The sequence below is a fragment of the Acipenser ruthenus genome, chromosome 5 (assembly GCF_902713425.1).
Source record: "Acipenser ruthenus chromosome 5, fAciRut3.2 maternal haplotype, whole genome shotgun sequence".
Taxonomy (NCBI): domain Eukaryota; kingdom Metazoa; phylum Chordata; class Actinopteri; order Acipenseriformes; family Acipenseridae; genus Acipenser; species Acipenser ruthenus.
In genome coordinates this window covers 78,607,133-78,625,635 of record NC_081193.1, presented here as the reverse complement: position 1 = coordinate 78,625,635, position 18,503 = coordinate 78,607,133, and the positions used below count along the sequence as shown (strand labels likewise).

Below are 18,503 nucleotides of genomic sequence, written 5' to 3'. Positions count from 1 at the left end.
TGTTGACATATACAGTATAATAGCAAAACAAAACCTCCACATGAAAGTGACGTTCCACGAGTTGAGGAGTTACTGTGGTATATAATAAAATGCCTTGCTCGGGAATTCTTTGGGGATGTTTTATCTAGACGTTCCCATCTATCCCTGTGCTGCAAAATTCAGGGAGACGGCACTAACCTAGGAACAGGTGAGACTGATCCGGAGCGTTACCTTTCCATTATATTCCAGGTGGTTCATTGTTTAATTCTTTGTGCTTGCCTTTGATGTATTCCTCCTGACTGGCGAGTGGATTCCTTATATGATGTACTTTGATCAGTACAGAAAATAAGACGTGAAAGGCTGGCTGACTAAAGCTGGGCAGCCGGTTCGCTGAGTCCGAGGACTCTTGTATGTACTGTACCTGCTTCTCACTTGTGAATTTGTCTTTTGTGATGTTTGCGTTCTCTGAAATGTGGTTTCTCTGAGTCCCTGTCTTTCTTTTTTCAATACCGCAGCCTTCCTGGTGAGAGAGGAGGTGAAGAACAAGCTGGTGTGTTCCTCTGTGCTGTTTCTCTTTCTACGCTTCACTTGTTGACAATGCTTATCATAAGAAAACTACCCTTTTGAACTGTCCTGGTGGTTTGCAGCTGACAAAAGTTACATGAATCTGTTTACCTGTTTTGCACTTCTATTAGGTCTCAAATGTGCAGTTTGGAAAGAAACTCATGTTATAGAAAGCATGTATTTTCATTTTGAAACATGATGTCTAGTATCTAGGTTTAAAGAAAGTAATTTCATCTTGCTCATTGAAGGAAGCGTAACACTACCTGAAAGCAGACAGAGATGTGTTTAACTTGGTGTAGTACTAGATGTCATGTTCACTATAACATGTGTTCATTGCAAAACTGCACATTTAAGACCTGGAAGTTTTGTGGAGGCTCACTTTCAGTAACCATGCTGGTTACCTTCGAGGATCCTCTGTTCCAGTGCAACCTTTACGTTTTAAATCCATTTTCTTAATCCATTGGCATTAGCAACATTATCACTGTGTCCCCTTTTTTTCTTGTGTTGTAAATCTTTTTGTTTTTTTTACGCTTCTAATTTGGGAGTTTCAGATACAGCACTACAGAAGAGAAGCTTATCTACAGCACAGCATTGTATTTGAAATATCTGAATAGCCTCAAAAAACAAGTGATGTACCAAGTATTAAAGTAATTCATGAGAAGTAAGAAAATAGATTTTTAAAGCCCTGGTTATCACTCCATTCATCTCAGATCTCAGGCTAGTTTACCACCTTCATCTGTGTGCTTTGACCCTATTGCTTTTTTTTGTTGTGATTTATTATACTCCATGGAGATTCAGAATCCTGGCTGACAGGCTATAGTAGAGGCGCTCATAGAGCCAGTTATCTCATTGTGATGAAACTTTGTATCTAAATTCTCTAACTTGGAACTAGGCAGGGCTTCCCACAATAACAGTGTACTGTTAGTACAGAGTCCCCTTTTTAAAATGTGTATTTTCTCTAAATTAAAAAAAAAAAAAAAAAAAAAAATATTGCTGCCACCCCCCCAAACATCTTGGTTATTGAGTAGTTCATCTCCAATGCAGCTCAACATATTTCAGTTTGTTCAAAAAGCTCAGAAACCAGTCAGAGACACAAAACGAATTAGAATAATACATTCACAGCATGAATTCACACAGAGCATCGCTCTCACTCTATCCTTCTCCTTCCATATACAAGTAGCAAAAACTTTAGTGTACATTTATATGGTACACCTAAAGGACTGTGTATAGACACTGACAAATACTAAACGTCTTGGTATAGTGAACCAAGTGTGTTTTGCCTCTTCTACAGTATGGTATTTATTGTATGGGCCAGCTTCCATGTCTTACCTCTCTCCCTTCCCCTGCTCTCTTTTCCTCTCTTTCTCTTTCGCTATCCTTGCCCCCCTGAGTTCTGAACGCCCGTGTCCTTGTCTGTGTGCAGGATGAAGGGGACAAGCAAGTACCCAAAGAGGTGGACCCCCTTTTGCCCATCGTCATGCCTGTCTCTGTACCCATAAAGCTTCCCCCTGCTGTGCGGCCCGCCGCGGACCTCGCGCCCACTCCCTGCTGCCCCCCCGACAGAGACATGCCTGTGCTGGTAAGGATGGCCGAGTCTCCACCGCTGCCAACACCTCCGCCGTCACTGCCAGCTTCCCAACAGCCTCTGCAGCAGTCGCCACACTCCTTCGCAGCGGCCCACCCTGCCTCCTCAGTGAGTGTTGTGATGTCGCATCATGTCGCTCCTCCCCCTCTGCTTTCTGTGTAAGACAGGGTATGAGAGCTCTCGCACAGAATGCATAGGGTTTTAATTGCTTTGTTTGGTGTTTTGCCTGTTTTTTGTTGTGCACATGTGCTTGCCTTTTGCATCAAATTAACCATTCAAAATGCATTACTTTGGTCAAGGTTTTTGCTATCCTGTTTTGGCACTGAGATTATTTTAAGCCTTTGTAACACTGAAGGAGCTGGCGGACAATTCTTAAATTTATTTTTCAATTGTGAAAGAAAAAAAAAACTTGCAACACTTTTATTCAACCACCTGGGTGCATTGTACTTTATACGAAAGTAACATTAGAACTAAAACATGTTGAAAGGGAAGTGAGTTCAGCACCTATTATCTGATTTTTCACACTTCGTGCAAGGCAAAGCTGTTGCTGTACCTTCCACGCATGTCCAAAATGCTTTCCGGATTCGAAGTCTGAAACAGACCTTACTACTCGACTACTACTGGCAATTCTCTTCTTTTGAAAAGCAAAGGACTATCGTAAAAGTACACTTTATTTGTTTTAACCGTTTGCGGTCCAGGTCCGACATTGCAATTTTCCCTTTCCGGTCCAATGTCGGACCCTGTCCGACATCATCAAAAAGACGCAAAAAACAGGTCTCTGGTCGTTTTTTCTTCAGAAAAAGTCAAGAAAACCATTCAATGGCCGAGTGAGATCGATAGGAGCCGAGAGAAGCCGAAAAAAAGGGGCGTATCTCATGAATACAGATAGCCCCAGCATCACATAGATAACACGGACATCAACAAACAAGATAGCTGCTTCTGCATCCAGCGCTCAAAGAATATCACAGACATTTGCAGAGCTTTTTTTAGATGTTCTAGTAATAAAATAATGACTTGGATCACATTATTGAGGAGTTTGGTGCTAAAACAAGCGATCAGGAGATGATTTATCGGTATGCACTACTATCAAGAAGTATGTGAAAAAAACAGTGAACGAGGGGTGGGGTGGGGCTGGAGATGCAGTACTGAGTGTCCTGTTGATATGCAGTGCCTTTTAAACCTGTTTTACTGTGAAAAAAAATACTTAAACAGCGCGTCTAAAATAAACTGTGCATGTGAAAATAAATTGGACCTGACGCGCCTGAGACGCGCTGAATTAATGGACCGCAAAGGGTTAAATATAATTCAGTTGTTTAAAATTAAACATTTTAATACATTCCCAAAACATCATGAAATGCCACCTTCACTGTATCCTAAAGAGTAGTGGTTTCCCCAGTGCGATTGGGAGTGCTGGGAAAAGTGCATTAATAAAGTGTTCTCTAAATAGTGATGTTGTTTAAAAATATAAACCTGGTAGGATGACGTCTTCATGGCAGCCCAGAAATAAGTGTTTGTTTGCTTGGTTTTAATTTCTACTGTGCTATAACTGTGAACCCCCCTCCCCTCCAGAAGTCTGTCCGCAAGCCGCTGAAGAATGAGAAGGCAGGAGGCGTCAGTGCGGGGCGTGGCCATCCAGACAAGAAGAAGTACCGGCACCGTCCAGACCCGCTCATCATCCCCCCACCCTCCCTCGGCCTGGTTCTGGGGGGCGCAGTCCTGTTCCAGAGCCAGCTGCGCTCCCCACGGATCCAGGGGGAGATTCCTCCCTACACACCCCCGCCCATGTTGAGCCCCGTGCGGCACGCCCCAGGCCTCTTCAGCAGCATCCTCCACACTGGCGTGCCCCCCATAATACCCATCACCCCCCGGGTGCTGCTGGGCAGAGCCAGTGAGTACAGGTCTGCTAACTCTGGGTTTCCCAATCCTGGTCCTGGGGGGACCCCTGTGTCTGCTGGTTTTCATTCCAACTGAGTTCTCAATTACTTAATTAAACATTAATACAAGCAGTAACATTTATTTTTTTAATGTATTTTATAACAATATAACAATTTTAAACAATACAGCCTATCGTATACATTACTAGCCTCGTTGTCAATCATTTTAAAAATACAGTACCTTTGTTCATACAGTTCCTAAGAGGGGGAAGGGGGGTATTAAACAAATCTTTAGCAGAAATCATCTTGTTTAAGAACAGTGGTGTACAGCCAAGTAAATCCCTAAGAGCTCTCTGCCACACTCTGCTGCACAGCAGGCTACCCGCATTCCAGATTGACTTGCCTCGAGTTATCACATGATTTAGAGTGGTACCAGGGATATTTTCAGTGGGACCCACTGTATCTGTGAGGTTTACACTAGTGAGCAGTATTGGAACTGTTGATTTGACAGCTGTCCTTTCCCATTGGCAGGTAGCGCTGATGGAAGCAGCGTCCCAGTGACACCCCGGCCGGGAGAGCAGGCTGTCGACACTGAACCGTAAGAGGCCTTTCTGTTATCCAACAGACAGTCACGGCAATCCAGTAAATATGTGAATTTACCGAAATATATCCGTGTTTGGTAATTATCCAACATTCTAAAGCTAATCAAAATGGCAATTCCTAACCCCCTTCTTTAATACTGCTGAATAAATTAAGAGCTGCCAGAAGCTGCTTTGCACATAAGCTAGTGGGTTGAGGGTGCCTCTGTGAATCACTAGCATTTCCTTTTCTGTTTTCAGTTGGGGGTTTCTATTCAAAGTTATTTTTAAAAAAAGGGGTCCCCCAGACTAAAAAAATGGAGAAGCTCCGCTAGTCTAACAGAGTGGCGGGTGTATTCCAGGCATATCAACATTGGCCCCCGGTTCCAGGCGCAGATTCCTGAGCTGCAGAGCCGTTCGGCAGTGGAGGGGGATCAACACAAGGCCAACATGGTGTGGACACCAAGAGCAGAGCTGCAGAGCCCCGGTGCTCGGCAGAGAGGTATCGTCAAGAGCGTTCACTGATCAAACTCTGTGCTCGCCCGCGTTTACAAATCCAGAACCTGTGCACAACTTCACAGGGTTTTTCAGTCTAATTCAGTGCTTTGTGTACTTAAATGTGTCTTTTGTATGACCCCTTTTTTAAACTTTTGTCTAAAGTTCCTGTAATGTCCCTGTGACAGGGTAGCCAATTGTCAGACAGGTAAAAGCAGGAGCCATTTGGTAAATGTGTTAACACTTTGACACAAAGCTTTAGAATGACTAGGACATCCCTGAACTGAATTCTTTTTACATTCTGGTCGCCAGATTACATTGGCAATCACTTGTCCAATTTAACCTGGACACATTCCCATATGTTTCCCCATAGGGATGGCTTTTTAAAAAATGTGACAGGGGACACCTCAGATTTAGCATATTACAAACATGTTGTGGATCTTTTAATGTTTACCTTGTTTGTTTTGCTCATTTTATATATTCTTAACTATACTTTTACACACTGTTCCAATATCCTGGAAGCTATCATTATTTTATTTAACTGCCTAAGCGATGTCTAGCACCACACCGGTAAGAGGAAATATGGTGTATGTATGAGCAAGAGGTTTTGTTGATAAGTGACAAATTATTTGAATGTATTCTTTGTTTTTTGTCTTGTTCTTTTTTTTTTTAGACTTTTTAGTTGATATACTTCTGTCAAGTAAACATTTGAAGTGTGTGTTTTTTTTAATTGTTTTTTTTGTTTTTGTTTTTTTTCGGTTAGTGGAAGACTTGGTCAATATGGCCTGCTCCAGTGTGCTTCCAGGGGGAGGGACTAATGCTGAATATGCTTTGCACTGCCTTTTCGAGACCAGAGGAGATTTCATGGTGGGTCATGAGAAGGAACAAATACAGGGCATTCTTTATTTGGGAGTGGGGGAGTATTGTTTATGAATATGCTGAATTACCTGTTGCAGAAACTCAATTGGATGATTTTATACCTCTTTTTCCACTGTACATCCGCGATGTGCCAGGGCCACGCCGAGACAGCGCAGTGTGGCTTAGGACAAGCCTGGTCATTTTTCCACTGCTGTAATGAATGCGTCAAGTTGCATTATATTACTGAATACAACTGAAATGCAACGACCGGCTGATTACGCAAAAAAAGGAATGCTTCTCGGAGAGAGCTGTAATTTGGTTCTGGTGGGCAAGATATATGGTTGGTTTAACAAAAAAAAAAAAAGTGTAGTGATGGGAGACCCCCTCGGCCCTTAGCTAGAATTTCACAGTTTGGGTCTCGTTCGAAAAATGGCGAGTGGAAAACCACCCGTATTACAGATCCAGATTAGCTCAGCTTGGAATAATGTTGTCCAATACTAGTGATATCCAGGGTCTGTGAAACCAGCTGAACATGTCTATTATCTCAAATATAATGAAGTGGACTCAACGTGCTGCCTAAATATAGCATCCATGCAATAGGTAATTTTAATTGCTGTTAAACACCCTGGGGAGGTCAGTGTATGTGGTGAATTTTAGTCCCATCTGAATTCTAGAAGAGAAAAAAAAGGTCAGTTGAACCTTGTTGTCTTGGTTGAAATATCTTTAAATTCTCAATCTTTTTCAGTCCACTTAAAATGTTTCCCATTTTCAGGGTCCCCGAGTGGCTCACCTGAAAGAAGCGCAGTCGCGTGGTGTGCAGGGTCAGTCATTAAAGTGCAGGTTTGCGTCCTGGCTTTGTGACGTGGACGATCTTCGCTGGGGACTCCGAAGGGAGCGTCACATTGGCTCTGGCGCTCCTGTGGGTTAGGGAGGCCTGCTGGTCAGGCGCCCAAGCGGACACCTGCAGGTCTGGCCTTTGTCCTCCAAATAAATACAATGTTTCCCATTTTCTCCCTTGCCCAGGATACTGTGGAAAAGCTGCTGCTGTTGAAGCCCATGAGACCAAAATCTCACCCTTTGGCTGATTACCACTACGCTGGTAGGCTGGTTTCTCTTTATTTTCTCACAAAGTCATTTTGTGCTGTGCTGGAATGACAGCGCTGGAGTCTGCCCTGCCACTGAGCATTGTACCCATACCCTGGAGGGGCCCGCTTATTAGAGAGTACATATCTACTCCCTTCAAGGCCTGTACATCTTTAGTTTGGTACAGAGCCAGATAGCAACATGACAGCGTTCCTTACAGTTCTGTAAACTCACCTCAATTTCCAACTGAACACTCCCCTGCCATTGAGCCCTAGGCCTCTTGACAAATAGTGTGGATTTGAACCTATGTCTCCAGAGATGAAAGGCTTGGGAAGTAGCACACTGTGCCACCTTAGTCCCTTATCTCGGCCACTTTTGAGAGTTTTTGTGATTCAAGTACAGGCTGGTGGATTTTAAAAGTCTGAACTGAAATAACAATTTTAAAACAACTCTGATAAAATCTGATAACAATTTGCGGGCAGCAGTGTGGGAGTAGTGGTTAGGGCTCTGGACTCTTGACCGGAGGGTCGTGGGTTCAATCCCAGGTTGGGGACACTGCTGCTGTACCCTTGAGCAAGGTACTTTACCTAGATTGCTCCAGTAAAAACCCAACTGTATAAATGGTTAATTGTATGTAAAAAATAATGTGATATCTTGTAACAATTGTAAGTTGCCCTGGGTAAGGGCATCTGCTAAGAAATAAATAATAATAATAATGTAGATTTCTGATCTGATCCCATGAAGTGATCTTAAAGAACAAATTAAAACGCCAAATAAAACCTCAAGTGAAGTAACTGAAACACTGCAAGTATGTTAACAGATAACATAATGGCCACTTCCTTCCTTCACTGTGTAGAGAGGTAATCTCCTCCTGGCTCCTGTCAAGCCTCCTGCAGAAACCTGCACTCATTAGCATTAGCATGACTCCTGTAAATACATGTGAATTAGCAGACTACCTCCTTTTCTCTTTTTCATGACTGGAAGAGATTAGGGACCCTGTACACAAATCTTTAAATCAGTAGTTATCAAGCATCACATGTTTGTTTTATAAACTTCCCAGCTTTGCCACTGCTATTTCCACCTGCTAGCTTTTTTACTATACTCTTTCTACTCCTTTTCCCATTCCTAGGATCTGATAAATGGACCCCTTTGGAGAAGAAGCAGTTCAACAAAGCCTTAGCCACACACAACAAAGACTTCTCCCTTATACAGAAAACAGTAAGCTGAATTTTGTATTGATTACAAATTCATTGTAGATACTGTTGCAATGTGAATGGGGAAACTCTACAACCAGGGTTTGCTGAAATACTACTGGTTAGGTTCCTCTTAATTGTACACACAGACACTAATTTGAAAAGATGATGTCTACCCCCTAATCTCCAAATGTATAATTATCCTATTATGAGTTGTTGAAACCAACACCGTAAAAAGAATTGCTCTCAAATCCTTTAATCAGTTCTGCAGTTTGTCTGCCTCCGTCTGCAGTGTTGCTTCTCCCACAGCTGTGTGTAAGCTCTGTCAGCTACAAATAACCCTAGCTACCTCAAATGGTGTATTAAGCAAAACTGCATGCCACTTGAAGCCAAATCTACTATAACTAATGGTGTTTGTGAATGTCACTGGTGTTTCATCTGGCAGTTGCTTCAATTAGCATGCAGCCAGGGCACCATGGGATTCGGATCACGTCTGATCTCAGGTCTCACCTTACTAAATCTAAAAAATGAAAATGTGCACGGTTTGGGCCACGTGTAGGTATACAAAGGTGGTGGTTTTATTCTGCTAGTATAACACCAAGGATTTACAGTAACTAAAGAGTTAAGGGGACTAATCATGTTTTTACACTCTTAAAAGGAGTTGACAAAGTTAAACCTAACCAATACTTTAAGCACAGCACAGAAACCAGGACCAGAAGACACACAGTTGGAAATTAAGTGGATAGATTTAAGGCAGAGGGTATGAGTCACTTCTTTACACAGAGTGGTGAGGGTATGGAATGGGTCAACTGACTATGTTGTTGATGCTAAATCACTGGGATTCTGCAAGACCCTACTTGACAAAGTTTTTAGAACAATCAGCTACAAGGAAAGACGTGCATTGATCGGCCAAATGACCTCCTCTTGTTCGTAAGTTTTGTAATGTTCCTATGTTGTTACTTTAAGTAAAAGTACCTTAAATACACTGCTGCAGGTGAAGACTAAGACAGTATCTCAGTGTGTGGAGTACTATTACACATGGAAGAAGAAACTCCGTCTGGGGAAAAGACACCGGACCCGCCAGGCAGACATCAATGACGAAGACATGGTGAGATTTGTCCTTTTTTTTTTTTTTTTTTTTTTTTAATAGTTTTTCAGACATGTTGTCTGAGAGGAAATCGTGAGACAGAATCCCAGAATTAAAGACAGAGCACAACTGAGAGCCATGTCGGAAAGCATGAATCCTAGCCTTGTATTACTGCTGATTTATTAAGATTCTCAGCATGATGTACATGGACACTGTTACATGGCTGTGGTCATTGACAGACCACCCCCGTTTCCAAGGCTGTTCAGTGTCACTGATGAGGATTTAGCACAAACTGTCTACTTGAACACCATGTTCTCTAAAAATAGAGAGAACTGCAACTTGTTTGGAAAAAGACTAATTAATACTGAAGCACACAGAAATGTGATTTTTTTTTTTTTTTTTCATAGATTTTTGCCCCAGTTATTATGCAGACATTTTTGCCTTGACCCTGCTTGGCAAAGGAACGATTGCCTGGCCATGAGGGCAATCAGGAACCAATGAGATGGTGACGGGGGGAGGTTGAGGGATGTGAAACGAGCACAAAAAGGGTGCATTGGATGTTTTTATACTTGGCTGATCAATTGGGGTGTGTCTTGGGAGTTCTCCCCCCTTTCTGATTTCAAAGGAGGTGGGGAGAGGGACACAATAAAACAGATTCAAAGACTATCTTTAATCCTGTCCTTGTAATTGCATGCAGCAGAGTGGCGAGGGTGAGGATGTCGAGTCGGATGAGCTGGAAGAGGATAGCAAGTCTGGCGAAGAGGAGGAGCCTGAGGCACCCAAGTCTCCAGACCTGCTGGGCAAAACCTCCCTCGAGCCAGAAGCCTACCAGGACTCAGTACAGCTCAGCACCTTCTTTGTGTGTGAAATGCCCAACTGTGGAGCTGTGAGTGTTTAGAATATGGGCGCTATACCTTGAGGAATGCTTAGAAGAGTTTGCAACTCTAAACTTTTGTGGCAGTGTTGCAGTTTACTCTGTTTCTTCCATGTTAAAACTATGCTTAACCAGTCCCCATGGAAATCTACGGTAAAGTTTCCTAAAATCTGCAACGAGAAAAGAGTGTTCCCCAAAATTCTGCGACCAATGGCTTTTATGAAAAACTGTTAATAAGTAGAAACGGTCGTTGTCACAGTCTTCTGCAGTTTCAATAGATGCTATGACGCTGAGTTATTAGAAATACTGGACTTGCATTTTGCATTTGTTCCCTATCTTTTGCCGTTATATTCGGTGCTAATTTAGATTCGTTTCCGGAGCTCACCGATGGCCTTAGGAATCTCCATGGCTGAACTAAAGCTCGCACTGAAACCCCACCGCTCTTCTCCGTATCCAAATAGCGTGTATGTGTTCTAGTGACATGTACAGTGATAGTAGGGAGCAAATGTTTGAGTTTTTGCAAAAAGTAGAATTTTTTTTTCTGTGATTTGCAGTCCTGGAGCTTCACCATGCTTAAACATGTGTTTCCTATACTGTGATGTACCATGTAGCCCTGTGCTTTACCATGGTAACAGACAAAAGTAAAAAATATCCTATTTTCGAAGGCTTGCCATCAAACTGTAAATTACTATAATGCATAAATACTTATGCTACAGTAAAAAAAAAAAAATCATAATATAACATAACATATTTTGGATGTTTATGAAGTCTGTGCGTTTTCTGTTTGTTTTTTGCAGGCTTTCAGCTCCATGCAAGCTCTGAACGGCCACGCCCGTATCCACGGCGGCACAAACCAGGTGACAAAGCCGTCCCCGAGAGGCAAACCCAAAGCCATGTCCCAGTCTGGCTACGGCTCGGTGAAGAGCTCCCCGGCTCACAGCACCACCAGCGGCGAGGCCGACCCCACCCTGATCTTCCCCTGTAAGGAGTGTGGAAAGTAAGGCAGCCCCTGCTTCTACACATTTCAACATGTACACGTTTCACTTTGCTCTTCTTCGTTTTACTTTTATGCTGAACCACAACACTGCTAATAGGCACTACAGCTACAGTACTGCCTGATGGTGAGCCTCTGAAGTCTGTGTGTATGTGGGGTGCAGGGATATTGATATGGTTAAATGACTGACTTCAATAGCAAGTCACAATCTTGATTTGGTTGTTTTAAGTCCTTTTTTTTTATATATATATATATATATATATATATATATATATATATATATATATATGTATATGTGTGTATATATAGATATATAGATATATAGTTATATAGATATATATATGTACAGTACTGTGCAAAAGTTTTAGGCAGGCGTGAAAAAATGCTGTAAAGTAAGAATGCTTTCAAAAATAGACATGTTAATAGTTTATATTTATCAATTAACTAAATGCAAAGTGAGTGAACAGAAGAAAAATCTACATCAAATCAATATTTGGTGTGACCACCCTTTGCCTTCAAAACAGCATCAATTCTTCTAGGTACACTTGCACACAGTTTTTGAAGGAACTCGGCAGGTAGGTTGGCCCAAACATCTTGGAGAACTAACCACAGTTCTTCTGTGGATTTAGGCAGCCTCAGTTGCTTCTCTCTCTTGAGATCAGGGCTCTGTGGGGGCCATACCATCACTTCCAGGACTCCTTGTTCTTCTTTACGCTAAAGATAGTTCTTGGTGACTTTTGCTGTATGTTTGGGGTCGTTGTCATGCTGCAGAATAAATTTGGGGACAATCAGATGCCTCCCTGATGGTATTGCATGATGGATAAGTATCTGCCTGTACTTCTCAGCATTGAGGAGACCATTAATTCTAACCAAATCCCCAACTCCATGTGCAGAAATGCAGCCCCAAACTTGCAAGGAACCTCCACCATGCTTCACTGTTGCCTGCAGACACTCATTCGTGTACCGCTGTCCAGCCCTTCAGCGAACAAACTGCCTTCTGCTATAGCCAAATATTTCACATTTTGACTCATCAGTCCAGAGCACCTGCTGCCATTTTTCTGCACTCCAGTTCCTGTGTTTTCGTGCATAGTTGAGTTGCTTGGCCTTGTTTCCACGTCGGAGGTATGGCTTTTTGGCCGCAAGTCTTCCATGAAGGCCACTTCTGACCAGACTGCTCCGGACAGTAGATGGGTGTACCAGGGTCCCACTGTTTTCTGCCAATTCTGAGCTGATGGCACTGCTGGACATCTTCCGATTGCGAAGGGAAGTAAGCATGATGTGTCTTTCATCTGCTGCAGTAAGTTTCCTTGACCGACCACTGCGTCTATGGTCCTCAACGTTGCCCGTTTCTTTGTGCTTCTTCAAAAGAGCTTGGACAGCACATCTGGAAACCCCTGTCTGCTTTGAAATTTCTGCCTGGGAGAGACCTTGCTGATGCAGTATAACTACCTTGTGTCTTGTTGCTGTGCTCAGTCTTGCCATGGTGTATGACTTTTGACAGTAAACTGTCTTCAGCAACCTCACCTTGTTAGCTGAGTTTGGCTGTTCCTCACCCAGTTTTATTCCTCCTACACAGCTGTTTCTGTTTCAGTTAATGATTGTGTTTCAACCTACATATTGAATTGATGATCATTAGCACCTGTTTGGTATAGTTGTTTAATCATACACCTGACTATATGCCTACAAAATCCCTGACTTTGTGCAAGTGTACCTAGAAGAATTGATGCTGTTTTGAAGGCAAAGGGTGGTCACACCAAATATGGATTTGATGTAGATTTTTCTTCTGTTCACTCACTTTGCATTTTGTTAATTGATAAATATAATCTATTAACATGTCTATTTTTGAAAGCATTCTTACTTTACAGCATTTTTTCACACCTGCCTAAAACTTTTGCACAGTACTGTATATAGATATATATAGATATAGATATAGGATGATTAGGAAGTAAGTTTACCACATCAACACACCATATCTCACAAACAGTAGGGCATAGGAAGGTGAAATTGCATTCAGTTGTTAAGGGAACCATGAGGACGCAAATGCCAGAGTTTGTTTTTTTTTTGTCGCTAGGGGGCGCCACTACCTCTGATAATCTCAAGTGTTTAGTATGTGCGCCTCCATGATCCAGAATGAATTGTATTCGTGTGACAACGGATATTATGGCAGCATTACACATCTCATGAGGTATGCTTCCTTGAGGTCCGGAATTCTGCGAGAGTTCCCTCGGTACACACGTGACTTAAGGTACCCCCATAACCAGAAATCCGCTGGTGTAAGGTGCGGTGAACGAGGAGGCCATTCACAAGTGACTTGAAATGATTCTGTCCTAAAAGTGCTCCTGCAAGACACAGGATATTAGCAGGTCACTGGTCATCCAATTCCAGTCGTGCCAAGAACTGCAATGCAAAATCGACACGTCTGATGAAATCCATCTCCTCCAATGCTTGAACGTGATTCAGCTTGTATGGAAACATCCGCAGAGTTGAACAAAGAGCCATACAAACAATTGAATTGAAGAAAACCCAGACGGCGGGCGACAGCACGTGTGCTTGTGCTGGGTTGTCCTGCTACGGCATGGCTGATCTCAGCGACAACTTTAGTTGGTGTCGGTGGTCTGCCATTACAAAGCTTATCACAAGTGCAACATGTGTCCTCAGATTTCTGGATTCACTTGTGAACAGCAGCTCTTGAACACAGCTCGTTGCGGATGTTATGCACTCTACGATTCCCTGAAAGTTTGAGTTCACATAACACTTTAGTGCAAAAGAACTCTGTATGTCAAAATGAGACAACCTCCTGAGTTTGGTTCAATTAAAAACAAAAATGCCCCAGCAAAATGATGCATTGTAGTTTGGTTTGATTGAAACCATATGGAACTCCACTGGCTTTTGAAATAAACTTCACAAACACAACCTTACCGTGTATTTATTAAACTTCCCACCTCTGAATTGCAGGGTGTTCTTCAAGATCAAGAGCCGCAACGCCCACATGAAGACACACCGCCAGCAGGAGGAGCAGGAGCGCAAGAAGCAGCAGCAGCAGCAGGGCGCCCAGGAGGTGACCGGGCCCATCATGCTGCCCCTGGACCACATGGATCTGATCAAACCGCACGGGGCCCAGAGTGAGGCGCTACACACACACCTCCTGCTAACCGACGACTTGGAAGACTTCCTGCAAGACTGCAAAGAGGGTCTGTAATGGGGGTGGAGAGAGAACAGGAGCCATGGGGATGAGCGGAGGGCATCTCCCGGTTACTGATCACCGAGGAGAGCAGTGCTGGGGTGCTATGGTGGATCCTGTTAGGGAATGATGGGAACCTTTGTGCAGGACAATGCTGATGGATTGAAGACATGAGATGGGGAGGGAGGGATCAAGTTATCCTGAAATGGATGCACGGCTAAAGCTTGATTTTGAGGAATGTATAGAAACTGCTTGGGTCTCCGGTTTTCTATACCAGAGTGATGGAATAGGGGCTTCCAAGCTTAGAAACAGATATCTTCAATCAAACATTGCTGTGTGGGAGAGCAAGAGATTTCCTGAGCACAAAACAAAGATAAAAGGTTCAGTGAATCATTGCACTGCTGTAGAAGAGAAGGGAGAAATTCTCAGGTTATGGTTATTCTCAGAATTGAACATTGCTCTGTGGTGTGTGTGTGTGTGAGAGTGCATATGAGCTCATAACACAAGTCTGTTTTAAATGTTGCTCTATTATGTGTTGGAGAGAGAGAGCTTGAGTCTGATTCGGGGGGGGGATTAAACTCCATTTAAATCTTCAGATTATCCTCTTCACAAGTGAAGCACAGGCAATAGAAATAGTTGAATGTGGAACTGCTGGTCAGTTTCCCATAGAAGCGATAGTCATCTGCAGAACTTTGTAGCTACCTCCATATACGGTTGTTAAAACAAAACTAAAAAGTGTTTCTGCACTAGCCCTGGGTTACTGTCCGGTCTAGATTCTCAACAAACCAACGAGCACTGGAATCCTGAAAAGCGCAGAACGAGGTGGTGTTGAATGTTTGTAAAGCAAGTACATTTCAAGGAATGTTAAATTGTGTTGCTTGTTCTGTTGCTTGTTCTGTTGCACTCCTTGTGTGTAAATGAACCTGCATGTGTGTCGAGGAGCTGGAACTTGATGATTCAAGATCTCTGTTGATGGGTAGAGTCATTTATATATATATATATATATATATATATATATATATATATATATATATATATATATATATGTTGGACAAAGGCGCAATACAGTATGTGGTCAGATGTGGTATTAAATAAGGCTTATCATATAGGACATGCCTTTTAAGAGTTTGTAACAGGAGATATAACTTTTCAAGACCCATCCAAGGATTCATTAAACTATCCACTGGATCGGTTAATGCTATGACTGCAGGTTAAAGGAGAATGATGTTGTTTTACTGTTTTCTATTGTGAGAAAAGGAGAAAAAAAAGTTTAGTGGACAGTTCGCTTTTGTTTTACTTCAAAACAAGTTTACTTTTTCTCAAAACAAAAAAAAATGTAAAACTGTAAATAAAGATTTAAATGTATATTTTTTTGTAAAGGAAATAGATTTTTAAATCTGTTTTATTTTACAGAAATCAATATAACTTCGGGTGGTTTTGTTTTTACTGCTGAAAGGGTGTAAATATGTTCTATTCTCAGGACGGGAGTTGTTATAATTTTTGTTGTAATTATTATTTTATAAGAATGGTGCAGCCAGATTACATGATAAGTTTATAAAAAAAATATATATATTTCTGTAACTTTTACTGTGGTGTTTATAATGAACTGTCTGAATTCTTCTGTGACAGTTTTGTAAGGTACTGTTCAACATAACAGCATGTGAACTTGTTCTTGCCCTTTATAATTTATTAAAAGTTTGCACTGTGCACTATATATGGTATTTTTGTCAAATGGATTAGACTAGATCTCTTCAAAAGGCTCTGAATCGGTAAACTGAAGCACTAGGCCATCCTGTGCCACAGCATTCTCAGTTGTACGGATTGGCAGGATCAGGAAGTGACTGTGGTAGAAGGACCTGCACAGTGTGTGGGGAGGGGGGGGTATAAATCATCAGTTGGTTTTATGTCATTAGTAATCCAAGAACTACAAATTCCTGGGTCAAGGTACACATACCGTAGAACCAGAACTACTGTTGTGGTATCCAGGACAAAAGGGCTTAAAATTCCTATTTATAGAATATACTATATTTGGAGAAAGCCTGGCTAGAGGACTGTAGATGTAGGAAATGCTCTGTGATCCGAGTACTCTCCTTGCAGTGCATTACAAACAGTCGTATTAAATGTCCTCATCTCTGGCCGTGTATTTATTGTATTCAGTGTTTTCTTGCATACATGCCTGCTCTAACACACATGCTTTACTGGTTTGACTACATTTAGGGAAAAACCTGTAAAACTTAATGTGTGTTCTCAAGTTTTACAGGCAAAAATTCCAGGACACTTTCCTTATTGGTTGTCATGTACCAATTTGTGAAACCCAACATCTGGATTAATCTCTAACATTTTTGGAAAGTTGCCTTGCACTTTACTACTGGTTTGTTCCCCAGAAGTATAGTGCTGTTTTGGTAAGGAAGTATCTGTATATTATAATATACCTATATATGATATTCAGAGTGATTCATAGACTAAAGCCCAATTGGATAACATTACAGAACATGAGCTCTGCCACCGACCTGGCACGTGTTTTTTTTTTTTTTTTTTTATCCCGATCAGCTTGTCCACAATGCAGAGTGTGATGTTGGCACATCCTGTGGGTTTTTCATTGTACCTATGGTGCATGGTTTATGAATCAGCCTGTATGTGTATGAATTTTACAAAAGTCACTTTTTTTTTTTTCTATTTTTTGCAAAAGGAAGTAAGACCGTCCCATCCCCTGTTTCTCCTCCCCACACACACACACACATACATACACACACATACACACACATACACTTCTGTATTGAATACACATTTCCGGAATTAAAAATGAAACTAAATAAACAAATTGTAAGTGACGGGAATCCTTGTGTAATAAAAGAAATGAATCGTGTGTGTGTTTTTTTATGTACTCTCTGAAGGTGCATGGAGTATGGGAAAGGCTGTTTTCTTTCTGAACCTCCCAGCCCTCCTTTTATTGTATATGGGTAATATAATTAGGGCTTCTGATTTTCGGTTCTAACCAATAAAGCACCCTCGATACAAAAAAAAAAAATGAAATCGGTGTATACAGGGCCGGCCTTAAGGCAAGGCGAGCGAGGCATCCGCCTCGGGCCCGGCACTCAACCGGACTGCCGTGTGATTTAGGTGATAGTCGCAAACCAGTTTCAAATGAGTCAGAAGTTAAATGTACCAAACAAGCGCAATGCTATTTGTGACTTTTTAAGGAATGCTTTGCGGCAGCAGTTTCTGTTTGCAGTTCAGGCGTAGATGAATATGTAATTATGGGCATTCCTGCATAAATTTGCAAAAAGGGAGAGGAGATCCTCAAGGACCCTGGTGCCTATTAAAGGCATAGAGAGATCTACGACATTAAGTCAGTAGAACCTGGTAAATATATGTGGGGTAGTCCAGCTAGCCGCAGTACATACAGACGTGCTCAAATTTGTTGGTACCCCTCCACAAAAAATGAAGAATGCACAATTTTCTCTGAAATAACTTGAAACTGACAAAAGTAATTGGCATCCACCATTGTTTATTCCATATTTAATAGAAATCAGACTTTGCTTTTGATTTTTTATTCAACATAATATTGTAAATAATAAAACAAATGAAAATGGCATGGACAAAAATGATGGGACTGCTAACCTAATATTTTGTTGCACAACCTTTAGAGGCAATCACTGCAATCAAACGTTTTCTGTAGCTCTCAGTGAGACTTCTGCACCTGTTAACAGGTAGTTTGGCCCACTCTTCCTGAGCAAACTGCTCCAGCTGTCTCAGGTCAGTCTGCCTTCTCCAGACTGCAAGTTTCAGCTCTTTCCATAGATGTTCGATATGATTCAGATCAGGACTCATAGAAGGCCACTTCAGAATAGTCCAATGTTTTGTTCTTATCCATTCTTGGGTGCTTTTAGCTGTGTGTTTTGGGTCATTATCCTGTTGGAGGACCCATGACCTGCGACTGAGACAGAGCTTTCTGACACTGGGCAGTACGTTTCGCTCCAGAATCCCTTGATAGTCTTGAGATTTCATTGTGCCCTGCACAGATTCAAGGCACCCTGTGCCAGGCGCAGCAAAGCAGCCCCAAAACATAACCGAGCCTCCTCCATGTTTCACTGTAGGTATGGTGTTCTTTTCTTTGAAAGCTTCATTTTTTCGTCTGTGAACATAGAGCTGATGTGA

At 42.0% G+C, this 18,503-nt stretch overlaps 1 protein-coding gene across 10 annotated transcripts in view; it reads left to right on the top strand.

Moving 5' to 3' along the window:
- Window positions 1–15,327, top strand: part of LOC117402946 (transcriptional-regulating factor 1) — a 68,410-nt gene extending 53,083 nt beyond the window's left edge. For 5 of the 10 annotated variants that reach the window (XM_034004656.3, XM_034004653.3, XM_059024568.1 and 2 more), the window contains 11 exons: window positions 1,967–2,236; window positions 3,698–4,016; window positions 4,534–4,600; window positions 4,943–5,082; window positions 5,839–5,942; window positions 6,957–7,032; window positions 8,146–8,234; window positions 9,204–9,317; window positions 9,994–10,182; window positions 10,968–11,167; window positions 14,120–15,327. In XM_034004656.3, coding sequence (XP_033860547.3) covers window positions 1,967–2,236; window positions 3,698–4,016; window positions 4,534–4,600; window positions 4,943–5,082; window positions 5,839–5,942; window positions 6,957–7,032; window positions 8,146–8,234; window positions 9,204–9,317; window positions 9,994–10,182; window positions 10,968–11,167; window positions 14,120–14,363 — 1,812 coding nt within the window. In that variant the 3' untranslated portion in view covers window positions 14,364–15,327. The remainder of the gene's footprint in view (window positions 1–1,966; window positions 2,237–3,697; window positions 4,017–4,533; window positions 4,601–4,942; window positions 5,083–5,838; window positions 5,943–6,956; window positions 7,033–8,145; window positions 8,235–9,203; window positions 9,318–9,993; window positions 10,183–10,967; window positions 11,168–14,119) is intronic. The other 5 variants (XM_034004657.3, XM_034004658.3, XM_034004659.3 and 2 more) reach the window with 5 other exon arrangements.
- The last annotated feature ends 3,176 nt before the right edge of the window (window positions 15,328–18,503 follow it).